We start from the raw sequence: 12,684 nt of genomic DNA, 5'->3' as shown, positions 1-12,684 counted from the left end.
ATGTTGACTGTGAAAAGGTTTAGGGTAAAAATCACTGTATGTGGCATACTTTTCTATGAGCCCTAACACAGTTTGGAAGCCTTTGGATTAGGTGGCTGGGCCACAATGCTCATTCAGAAGAGCCTTCCTTCCTAAAGAGCTGGGATTCTATGGAGACCATTGTCTGCCACCTCTTACCAGGCCACTGAAAACTGCTTTTAAAAACTACTGTTCTTTTCTGTCCCACTAAGGAAGCAAAACACAGGACTGGAAAGGATCCCTGGGCCATGAAGTCTAGCTTCCTGTTATTGCAAACCTCTGCAAGCAAACAGCACACAGACCTTACCAGTAAAGATACAGGCAATGAAGACACTGGTGACTGAGCTTGTTTGTGGCCTTTGTCCCTAGGTCACCCACCATGCAGTAATATCATAATATCACAGGATCTCCAGTGACTGATGTGTACACAAACCCGTTTATTGGTTATTTCAGCTTTCATGTTGGGTATATGACTCCACTGGTGGCAATTCTCCATCGGTCTGGAAAAAGCTACACCATAGATTCCTGGAGTTATACCTCTGAAAGTGGACCCAACTTCTGCCCTTGGTTTTTGTGCTTAAGTGATTAATGGAAATAGGACGGAAGACTTATTGCAAGGCTCTCCAATAATATTACTCTTTCAGTCCATAAACTGTTCTAGTAGAATTACTTAGCTGCTTTCTAGTAATTCACCTTTACATTTCATGCTAAGCACTGTCTTTTCCAGGCTAACATGGAAGTGTTTCAATTATTACTGGCATTTTGTAAAATGTAAACTATGTCTTAGTTAATTAAGTAATTAAATGTAAAGATTAATTAATTAACACATACTTTAATTAATTAATTAATGTATGTATTAAGTATGTATTAATTAATCACTTGTTTGGTGTAAAAAATCAGTTACCAGGTTAGTCTGACCAACCAACTTTGGCTAAATTCCCTTTGCATGGTTCTCAGTTTATCTCTGTATTGGCAGTTAGTCTTTGATCAAAAATATGTTCTAAAGCCTTGCTGCTGCTGAGATCCTTTTTTCTTGCTTCAGGTAAGTTGTTCACTATTTTGTGCTTTTCATACAGGAGCTCATGTTTGGTAGATTTACTAAAAGCCCCTATGATTATGTGGCAGCAGTTTCAATATTTCTGAATATACATTGATTAAATATTCTTATTCATGTAAATGATTACATTTCGTCTGATATTCCTCTAGTGCTTGCTTCTCCAGGATTCTGGTACTTTTTTGTTCCTCACAAAGGATTGTTAGATAAACTAAATTTTGTGTTTTCTTGCTGGAGCAGATTTCCAGTTGATCATACAGAGAAAATTACTTGTAATTACAGAAAATGACACTCCTGAGCCTTGCAATATACTACAAACTGTTGGTCAATATAACTTCATTATGGAAAATGTGTCTTTTTGTTTTCTCTTGCTAACCTAGATCAGCACCTTGTGGTTCATGCCAAATAAGAAGAAATGAATAGGTTTGCAGACAAGCCAATACTGAATTAACACTCTCTTATCCAGTTTGCTTATCCTTCCAGTCAACTTAATATACCTTAATGTCCTGTCTCCTACCAGTTTTATTGAGTTTCATCTTAAAGTCAGTATTTTTGATCATGTACTATGGGTATCCTCTGCCAGAATGATAATTCTCCCTTGTCCTTCCTTGCCTCTCTGCACATTCATAATAGAAAAAGAACTTTAACTTTGCCTGCTAGTAACTTCATTCTCTCTTTTATTTTTTTAAATAGTTATACCACTTTATTTCTTCTTTTTGTGTGAAGGAAAACTTTCTTAACAGCTCATTTGGCCTGGAATAAAAGAACTCACACCAATTGACTTTGCTAGGCTATAAAACCAGCTGGCTCCCCCATGAATTTGAGAATGGTATTGCACAAGCTGTGATCTGATCATTGCTGCACAGTGAGGACAGTAAAGAGCACTGGCAAATTCTTTCCGGGTCCTGAACGACGGGGAATTTGCTTTAAATGTAATGGTACCAGAACAGATTGTTACTGAACAATAGTGAGATCCCACAGGTGAAGATGTGATTATCAACTCCCAGCTACCTTCCTGCACTGTATGCTTCTGAATACCTGTGTGAACTACACACTGATAAAAATACACGCAGCTGTTTCTTAAATGTTGAGAAAATATATACTTGAAAATGCTTAATTAATTTTCTGTGTGAACAAGTGCTATGTGATTTTACAGTGATAAACCTGGTATTCAGGATGGTCCTGTAAATTGATAAATTGAATTGATATAAAATTTTTTATCAAACCTGTTCTATATTGCAATTAAAGCAAAGATGAAGTGCTTTGCTGTAATAATTTTAGTCTTTTTGGGTGTATTCAGCTGCCTACTAAAAAGCAAAACTAATTTGGACTCCTTTGCTGAAGATGGTGAAGTTTTTTGTTTCGTACAAATTATTATAAATCGTGAATTGTGATTGACACAAAACTACAATAACTTCATCTCAGTTTCATATGCTCTTGAAAGATGTAAAAAGCTTAAAAACTGTCATGGATCTGCTGGTCTGGAATGTGAGACAATTTTTAAAAAAGCATACATATTCTCTCTTGATATTTATAGAGACGAAATCTGGCAGATAAAAACTTCAGCATGAAAATCATCAAAGAAAAGAAAAAAGAACTAGTGTGGTATCAGAGTTGTTCAATGTATAAACCCTATTGGGTTATGCAAAACCAGTCCAATTTTATATTTAATTTAGAATCTCTGTCCAACTTGTGTAGAACTAAAAAAACTTTAATAGGATTGTCAAAACAGCCTTTTTTTGTATGGGATGCCTGTTTTAACTGTTCACTTAACATGATCATATTGGGAAATCAAATACTGCTGTTTTTAAAAAAAGTCCACTGCCATTTTACAAGATCAGTGCTGACTCAAACACCTCAACATCTTCTGGTTTTGAAAGTTTTTGCTTTTACCTTTTTACAGAACATGACATATGTATAGGAGCAAGGAATTGGTGATAGAATTAAGATAGAATTAAATTCAAATTTACAAAAATTATTGCTTAAGCTTAGATTTGAGTAGGAACTACAGAGATACACTTTTATGCTAAAGAGTGAACACTAATATGAAAGTACACATAAAACACAGTAAAACATAAACAAAAACTGGCTGAGGAAAAAAGAATACTTCTCCTTGCTCAAAATACAAATCTAAAAAGATTTCAAATAAGCATTCTACAATCCCACAAAAATCATAGAAAATATAATGGTGACTGGGCAGTCATGACTGTCCATCATCTGGAAAAATGATTAAAAAAAGAAGAATAGCTAAAACATATAATGAAGTACACTAGTTTACAGAAAACAAAGTCTGAAAATACTTGCCAGAGGAATCCGCTCGAAAACCAGTCCTGGGCAGCACTTGTTCTGAATAGGAAAATGGGGAATTAAAGGTGAAATACATTTCTCAAGTTATTTAAAGATGCAGCATCAATTTCTCTGCTGTGTTTTGAATTACTAAAATGCAATTTCTATTTTTTCTTGAAATTTTGTTTTCTCCGCCCCTCCTTCTTGACTTTGTATGTTGTACATATACATATTCCTGCTAGATTAAGACCTCTCTGTACATTTCTGTGCAAAGTGGAAAAAGATGTTAAGATGGTAATGTTTCTTTAACACAATGTAGGTTTGGATGAAGATAAAATTTTTAGTGTGGTTAAAACTGTGAAAAATAGTGACAATATTTGTGCCTATTCAAGTACAGCAATAAAAGGTGAAGTTTAATGGGTGTGTTTGGATGACTTGACCACAGATGACTTGACCCCTGCTTTTATACAACTCAATTGCAAAATTTCTTTTATCATCAAGAAGAGAAACATACTGCTAGAGGGCTGTATGTTGCCAATAACAATAACTGATTGTACATGAAGGCAAATGCACGTATCCTATCCCTTTAACGTATTTTCATGCTGGTAGTTTCAAAGTATTTGTATTTCACTAGATGAAGTGCAGCAAATAACTGTTTTGTTTTCATACAAAACTACTTTGCTTGCATTAGAGGAATCTGGATGAGTCCATAGCTGAATTCAGTCATTCTTCCTTTGCTAATTTGTAAGACTGAAAGCCTTTTTTTGGTAAGAATGTTTATATAACAGCCATGACCTGTCCAAATTCAGGTCCTCTGAATGGGAACATCCATTTGGGTTTGGTGTTCCTGTTGTATTTGTGTTTACGGTCTGTGTTGAGTTATGTCATGTGGGCTTTGCTGTTCGACTTTGTAAGTGGCTGCACATCTTTACTGTAGTAAACACATCTTTAGTTTAACATCTTCAGTTAAAGGAGGGAATTCCTTCACACACTTCAGATTTTTACAGCGATTACAGGCATCCTACTATCTAAATGTAAAATATTCCACCAGCACAGCTCCTGAAAACCAAAACCTTTGAAACTGACGCTGCTCCACTGCAAACTTGGAGAAATGATTTTTTTTTACTTACAGCCTTTCAAGATTTTAATGGAACTCTTAAAAGAGACAAAATGATTTTAATGTAGAGAAAGCAATTTCATCTTGATAGTCTCAATAAGCTTTTAGGTTTGAAAGTACACAAGCTTTTTCTCTTGGTCACTCAGCTAGAATTGCTCTTCAGAGCTGCTGTAAGATTGGTTCATTCTGTTTCCATTTCTGCTTGCAGTCACTCTAATATCACCCAGAATTGGCCTCACGCCGCAAATGAAAGAATCACCACCCCTCTCAAACTGTGGCCAATTAGGGAGCAACTTGCTGTGTTAAGACAGACAGCCATATATTTCAAGTAAGTTAGCAGTGCCTTTTTTTGGGAACTATTGTTTCTGGTCAAGCAAAAGTGCCTGTCAATGAGGTTAGTTTCCTTCAAAGTAAATCTCATGAATTCTGTTATGGCTTTGTTCCTCTGCCTTGTAGAACTTCATGTGGATTCTCAGTGTAAATTATCATCTTGTAATCAACCATTCAACACCTAGCATGTGTTTTCACTGTAGTTTAGGAACTCACACACATGAAACTTGGGACTGTGCGATACTGAAGATGTTCAATCAAGCCTTATTTTTAAATGTCTGATCACCAGAAAGATAAAGCTAAGTGCAGACTTGTGGTTTTGGTAACCATAGCAAAGCAATGCTCATTTTAGGAAGAATCTGCTGTCAGCATTATAGGTCTCTGTGCAGTACAGGATAATTGTGATTATGTCACTGACACTTTGGAAAACAAATATATCCTCTAAATAGCTGTGCTCGTGTGACAAGCAAACTCTTAGCAAACATTAGAAAACTTCAAAATAAGGAAGATCTGTGAAGACCCTTTAACATGGATGAAGGGACGGAATTAGCACTGCCTCCACCTGTCAAATGCAGAGATAAGCAGTTTTTTTCAAAACTCATAGCTCTGCACTCAAAGACCCTACAGAAAAGCACCTTCCAACAGAAGCAGAAGGACTGCTGGGCTTGGTCCTCAGCTGAGCAGAATGCACATCATTTGTGCATATCTTTGTGCCTTCTATCTGCTAAGGAGAATCTGAACTGGTAACTTTACCAGAAAACTGAGACACTCTAGCAAGCTTTGTTTTATATAAATCTGTCAATTAGGTTTTATAGGAAACTAATCTTTACACAAGGCAATTTGAAACTTTCCATGTATTTATTACTAAATTAATGATGACATTTTGGAAACTTTTAATAATTTTTTTTTTTAATCTACGAAATGGCCTTCCTATGCCCCCACCTCATAGGAAATGAGGCGGCAGAAGGCAGTTTTGGAGAGGTCAGGAAAAAGAGACAAGTCTGCCCAACACTGCCACCATGAAGAGGCATTCAAAATGCTGAAAGTTTTAAAAATGATGACATAAGATTTCTGTATTCTCTCTATGATACCTTTTTCGTTGAACCTCTGCAGCTGCATTGCCATGAGTAGTTTTAGTCTTTCACGTGAAATAAGAATGAAGTAATTACAAAGTAGATCTTGAAAGTGTAATAGAATACTTGTTAAATTCACTGGTTTAATTTTTTTTAGTTCAGCCAACCTGTCCTAGAATCAAGAACTGGGAAAGTAAAACTAAGAAATCTTTTGAATTTTTACTTGTATATAACTGTAATCAAAATAAATCTCCACTGTGGTGATGACTCCCTGTGCTCTGTAGACCGAGGATGCAGCTGTGCATTTTGAGAAGTCTTGCCATACATCAAGATTTGGGGGTTGGAACCACTCTATGGTAATCATTCTACAAGTCTTTGCATGTCAGATGACTGCAAAGCCAAGATTAATTTTGCTATTAGAAGACAGAATAATAAAAAGCTTGCATATCTGCATTCATGTTTAGTCTAAAATAAATTACACTCATAGTTTTTAAACTGAAAACTGTAAAATATGTGTGAAAACAGACAAGCAATAAACAAGACCTGGGACATAATCCTGATTTAAATGAAACCAATGGTGAAAACAGTGTGTTCCTTTGCTGTCAAGATACAGCCATAGGAGCACAATTCACCCACAACATGACACAAGGGTATTTTTATTTGCACCAGCGGAGCCACTGGTATTCTCTGGAGGAAGAATTATGCTGATGAAAGGTAGGGATGATAATATTGTTTTCCACATTCTGTTATTTTCTGGATCAGTCTTTGCTGAATGCTAATTACATGGAACAAAACTAGCACGACGGAACATTCCTATTTCAGCATCTCAGTACTAGCCATGCTTCAGGTAAATAGGAGTTTCACAAATGAGAAGAATGAGTGTGATTATGCTGCCATGTCCTTTCCAAAGCTGTGCAAACAGCAGTTTGACACAGCTCATAGCAATGCAGCACCCACTTGCCTCATGCACCTGTGGCCAACTCCCCTATGCTTACAAGACAGTCCTCTTAAATAATTACTTTGACTTCTTAAGTACATGCTGCCACTTTGCAGATCAAAAGTCTATTTGTATACCTTTTAGTAAAGTGTAAATTGTTAAAGAGAAAGAAATACTGCATCTTTAACGCTGCCATCAGCTGTAAAACTGGCACTTCATATTAGCAGAGATCGCTTGGGACCTACTTTGCAATCCAGCAATCAAAATCATTTTACATCCATGGTACTATGATGATGATATACTCATAATTCCATTTGAAAATGCGTTTGGTTTCACTGTCAGTTCAAATAAGCAACAAATCCATTCTGTCATGGCGAGCGATTATTTCTGCAGTGACAAACAATACAAAACTATTTGACATTAGTCTGCTAAATTTCCTCTCCTTTTATTATATATCATCTCTTATTAAAAAGAAAGGGTTATATTAATTTAGTAATATAATTTCTTAGACCTACTCCATGCTGTTGCTTGGGGTAGCAATAGATGCAAGGGAAACACCAACATGGGCTGTTTGGAAATAATTTTGAGAAATTCCCTTCCTATACCTCAGTTGCTCACACTGTAGTTAAAGGGATAGTTTGATGATAATGCATCTTAATTAGCAATTTCCCAATGCTTTTATTTACTAAGTGAAGGCAAGCATGAGTCACTGACATAAAGGGCACTAACTGGTGAATAGAAATATTGAAAGACATAGTAAACTGTGTGCAAGGGAGGTTTGGAACCAGAATCCAATTTTCTAGTTTACAGTTTCAAACCTTTTACTCATACAAACCCCCTTTATACAATACTTCAGAATACTATGTATTTAATGCTGTCATAGTTCAACATATATATATACACATGTACACACATGTGTATAAATATATTTTAAAGCACCATAACCAAAATGTAATTTCTTTTTAGACTAAAAATGAGCAAAAATGGGAAAAAATGTTACAGGCAAATATTTTTTTTTGTCAGGAAAGTACTGTTTAAAAAAAGTTGTAGTAGGAATTACGTGAAAATTTTCCTTCAATTTTTAGTATTTTCAGTCTTTAATTTTTAACTGTAGCTCTTCAGCCAACAAACACTGGCAAGAAAATTCTGCTTAGTTGTAGACTATGCCATAGAAGCTCTCAGGTGATCATGCATTCAGTTCTACACACCTAATTTTTTTTTATGTTCCATGAGTATCAAATTTAGGAAACCCTGATAGCCTTAGTATTTTTCTGCAAGACTGGTATTTTCAGAGTTACACATTATAGGTCAGTTTAATGCTGTCTGACAGATCTTTCCTACTTTAATGCATATCTGTGCTGAAAACCTGCAGTGATACTCCAGAGGAAAGGTAGCCTGAGAAAATGAATTGAAGTGCTTGTCTGTGACCCTTATAGAAAGGTATTTATAAGTCTGCCTAAGAAAACACCTTATTTCATGAAGGCTAATTATGCAAATGCATTTGCTATTCATATATTTCACAGCTGTTGGTGAACTTTGCTTTTTGGTTCCTTTCCAATTTGTTTAAATCTCTGGCAGGAAAAAAACCAAACCATTGCATGAAACAGCTGGTAGACTTGAAAGGGACTTGGGAAATTCAAAATACTGTGGTCAGAGAAGAAAACAACATGGGAGATTTTGAAGAAAGTAATCTTTGTCCTTCCAGTTTAAGGTGGAACTGTAATTGTTCAGATTTCACTTTTAATGAGAGCTTATCACTGGCTTATCTCATTCTTCCTACTGGCATTTCTGTGTCACATCACCAGCCTTGGCTACCACACTAACTGAAGGACAAATGTAACCCAATCAACGTAAAAAATGTTTTATTTTACCACTTTCCTTAGAAGAATACAACCTCATATTTCTATTATAATTAGAGAAATATTATGGCGTTATGATTCCCAACAGCTTTGTGACTCCTGGTTGACTAATGTCTGCCTACAGGGGTATTAACAAACAAAGTTTGTTATAAACTGTGAACCTACAATAAACAGAGCTCAATATAAAATATAAGAGAGGATAAGGAGAATTTCTAAATCAAAAAATTTAAAATTCAGGTGAATGAGGTCTCCTAATAATAACTACAGGGCTTCAGTTACAGCTGTAACGATCTGCTGCATATGAAGTCATAATGTTTTCATAAAGAGGAAATACCTGATCTGATGTTCTATTTTCTAGCTTCTGTACCTCACCTGGTTATCAGGAGAGTCACACTGTCACTTACAATCTAACTCTTTTCTTAAGGAGAAAGGAGTTAAAGGTTTTGCTTAGAACTAATAGTAGGACAGAAAAAAAGGAAAAAGTATCCACTTGAAAAAATAATATCACAGTGGAAAGTTAGGAAGGTTTTCTTCATCATGGAGAAGAAATAAGAAGAGAGGGGAGAAGAGAGTTAAAAAAAACAAACCAAAACCCAAAACAAACAAAAAAAAAGCAGAGAGACACAGGAAAGAAAGAAAGAAAGAAAGAAAGAAAGAAAGAAAGAAAGAAAGAAAGAAAGAAAGAAAGAAAGAAAGAAAGCAAGCATAAACCAATTTCCCTTCTTTTGCTTTTAAGCAAAATGATGTAGTAATCCTCCTCAGTCTTTGGAAACCCCTCATGCTGCTTTTTTGGCTACTTGTAGCTTTCAGCACCAGTGATAAAGGGACAGTAGAGGCTGGTGACAGCTAAGAGAGAAGAGCTGACAGGTAACAGCTTGACAAACAATTTTCGAAGGTGCTGCGACATGCAAAATAGAATTGCACTCTGGTTTTGTACTTATGCATCATTTGATTGTCTCAATGAAACTATTTCCTGTGCAGAAACAGTAGTGCTTTGTCATTCATATGTGATAATTACAAACTGAAATCTTCCCATCACACAGGGTCTTGCAGGTTCTTCATGTTCCTTAGGTGGAAAAACCTTCCTGTAGAATGAAAATCATCCTTTTCCATTGAGACTTCCAGCTTGAAGCCCCTTTCTTCCTATCATTAGGTAGGGATGAGCTAGAGGAAACACGTTGGTCTAGCTGTTGCTCTGCTTCAAGTCATGTTGCTTGTGCTCCTCACAGAACTGTGATGCATAACTTGCTTCACTCCCTCCCTTACTGGGAAGCAGGAGGCTTTTATGAGGTCCTGGTGAGTGCTGACTGTGGGGAAACCCTATGATAAAAGGCTCTGTAGAAATTCAGAGCTATAGCAGTACGAAATGAACTGTTTAGTAACAGAGTCTCACTATGAGAGAAACAAAAATCTAGCACTCTCTTTCTGAATTTGCCAGGTCATGATTGTTCACTTTTTTGCCCTACTTTTAAAAGATCAAAAGAAGGTCTTGCCATGAGATAAGACAAACTTACTTTGAGATCAGAAGTACTTAAAAAAACCAAGTAGATGAACTCTTTCTGTGCACTTTTAGGGTACATCCTTCCCAAAGATAACCCACCTGACACTGCCATATGGTAGGAAAGAGTGTTGTCTTGGAACTCTCCCTCTATTATGCTCAGATGACAATTACTTGACTCAGTAATGGATTTCCTTCCTGTTGTTTCCCTCTTCAGGAAACAGAAGCACTACGTGGAGAATAAAAGCAATCCAAGGCTTGACAAATTGACTTTCCTAAAATGTGTGCTTATGGCATTCATGAAATAAAAATGTCAGGGAGAATAGAGATCTTTGGAGGCAGCTATTTGTGGATAAGGGATATGAATGAATGCAGATAGGATCTGGTTGGGAACTGTGGAATCAAAGATTAGAGAAAATATTGAAGGGATAGTAGTGTAAGAAGGTAAGAAATTTAAGTTTCCAGGATTAGCTGGTAGGTGGGACACTTCTGGAAAACTGAGAGGAGGTTACTTCAGTCTTGCTTTTCATCCCTCACTTTCTTGCTTTGGGCCTAGCAGCTTCATGACTTTTAATTCTTAGTTTTTCTAGGCAGCTGGCTGAAAAAATCTCATATACAATTTCTAATTGCTTCTTGGACAAAACTCAAATGCAATTATACCATTTAAACACAGGCTGTAGCATGACTCCAGCCTACAAGTTAGAAGCTCTCCCTGTAGTGAAGCATATACTCCTTAACACAGTAGATTATATAAGTGAAAGATAAGAGTTCATGTTGGTCAAAGAAGTGCTCAGAAAACTTGAAGAAAGCATCCATGAAAAATAATGAAGCACTTAATTCTTTAATCGAATGGTGTAATATATCTTGTAATACAATATATAATCTTCTGGGGTGTAAGTGAATCTTTGTAGTTGACATCAGCTCTATATTCCCACAGTTTTATGAAGGGCAAACATGGATCAAGCCTATATTGGGGATCAGGATGAAAGAAGATGCCAAATAAGTATGTATTTCATGTATACATACGGCATTTATAATGTTTTCTTAATTGTGTTACAGAGATATTTGTTTCAATGCAAGAAGTCTGCACTTTTGGCTTGATTACTTCAACCACAGAAGATGGCTCTGCCTGTTGAGTGGAAAGATTTTTGTTAAACTGCTTCATTTTTAAAAGCTATTAATATGGGAAATTATTATTTGCAAAGGGTTTTCTGTTCATTAGAGCACTACACGAAGCCAAGAGTTTTTTTTCAGTGGAGGTACTGAACTAGAAAAAAATCCTTGCTAACTTGGAATGGATTATTTTCCTTTTTACTTATCATATACCAAATTCTATCACTTTGGGGAATAACATTTCCACTCAAGCAAATCTTTATTTATTAGTTTAGGCCTTAATGCACATGAGAAAGTGGAAGAGGAAAGATGCCTGAAAACAATTTCCAAACTTTGCTCAAAGCTAGTCCTACTTCTTTCAAACCTATGTGGCCTACTCCGTATTTCAAAGAGTTTTAAAATTGCAAAAATCATAGTCTCTTTTTGTACATTGTCTTGAGAATACCTGCCAACATGTGCTACATTGTGTTTGTAAATATACTGGAAAGTTTAGCTCCTATGCCTAACAGTTTATAATTGAAGATTATATATTTTTTGCAGGGGTCTAAGTTAAGTCGTCAAATCCATATTTAGGGTGAATAAGATGCCTAGTATTCCTCAAAAAAGCCAAAAATTTATTTAAATACATACATTTAAATCTGGGATCTTAATTTCAGGCATTTGTTAAATAAATTTAAAAAACCCTCAACCACTGTCCCCCTCAAAAAAAAAAAAAAAAAGAAAAGAAAAAGGGTCTGGATTATGAAAAGTGAGTTTCAGGGTTACAGTCTTACAGAAAAGTGTTCCACTACCAGGACCAGTGTGGCAGAAGATAGTGGCAGGGGCAACAGTGGTGAAGAACTGAGGAGTATGAGATGAAACTTTGAGACTAGATTAGGGTTTACTTTGAGTTGATGTAAAACAAACTCTGGTGTTCCTCCAGCATATCCATTCTTCTGGGGACTGGGAATACCAAAGCCAAAGAGGAGATGCTGATGTTGTAACTAATGTATAAGGACCAAGGCAGGTAAGAACAGTATCAACCCAGTGTTTGGGACAATAATATATTTCCTTCAGACTACCCTTTGCATGCTGAAGAAATTTGAATATTCCAGGTCTCTGGGTCTACCTAATATTAATTAATGGGCTAGTCTGGATCACCTCCAATATTTTATGTGTAATGTATAACATATTTTGATCTATAGGCTCAAGTAATTTATAAAATTAATTGAAATGTGGTATATGTAAGTAATGGCAATAGTGAAGAAGCTTTCAGTAAAAAAGTAAACAATTTTTAAGAATTGATTCTAATAAGTGCAAAGGCTCCAGAAAATTTAGAACAATATTTTTAGCTAAAATGTTCTTTACAGAAGGTGAATAAGTCTAAGCCCTTTTAATCTTGTGAAAAATATGTGATAGA

General features: G+C 35.8%; 1 protein-coding gene across 13 annotated transcripts in view; it reads right to left on the bottom strand.

Moving 5' to 3' along the window:
• The window catches only part of MAGI2 (membrane associated guanylate kinase, WW and PDZ domain containing 2), a 699,878-nt gene that overhangs the window by 70,282 nt on the left and 616,912 nt on the right, over nucleotides 1–12,684 (bottom strand). For 10 of the 13 annotated variants that reach the window (XM_085039895.1, XM_085039928.1, XM_085039902.1 and 7 more), the window contains one exon: nucleotides 3,380–3,418. The exons of the other annotated variants lie outside the window; for them this stretch is intronic. In XM_085039895.1, the coding sequence (XP_084896021.1) occupies nucleotides 3,380–3,418 (39 nt within the window). The remainder of the gene's footprint in view (nucleotides 1–3,379; nucleotides 3,419–12,684) is intronic. 13 annotated transcript variants of the gene reach the window in all.

This window comes from Lichenostomus cassidix, chromosome 1Aa, assembly GCF_008360975.1.
Source record: "Lichenostomus cassidix isolate B80296 chromosome 1Aa, HeHo_3.0, whole genome shotgun sequence".
Taxonomy (NCBI): domain Eukaryota; kingdom Metazoa; phylum Chordata; class Aves; order Passeriformes; family Meliphagidae; genus Lichenostomus; species Lichenostomus cassidix.
The sequence above is the reverse complement of the archived record's forward strand: the minus strand, read 5'-3'. Positions and strand labels throughout refer to the sequence as shown.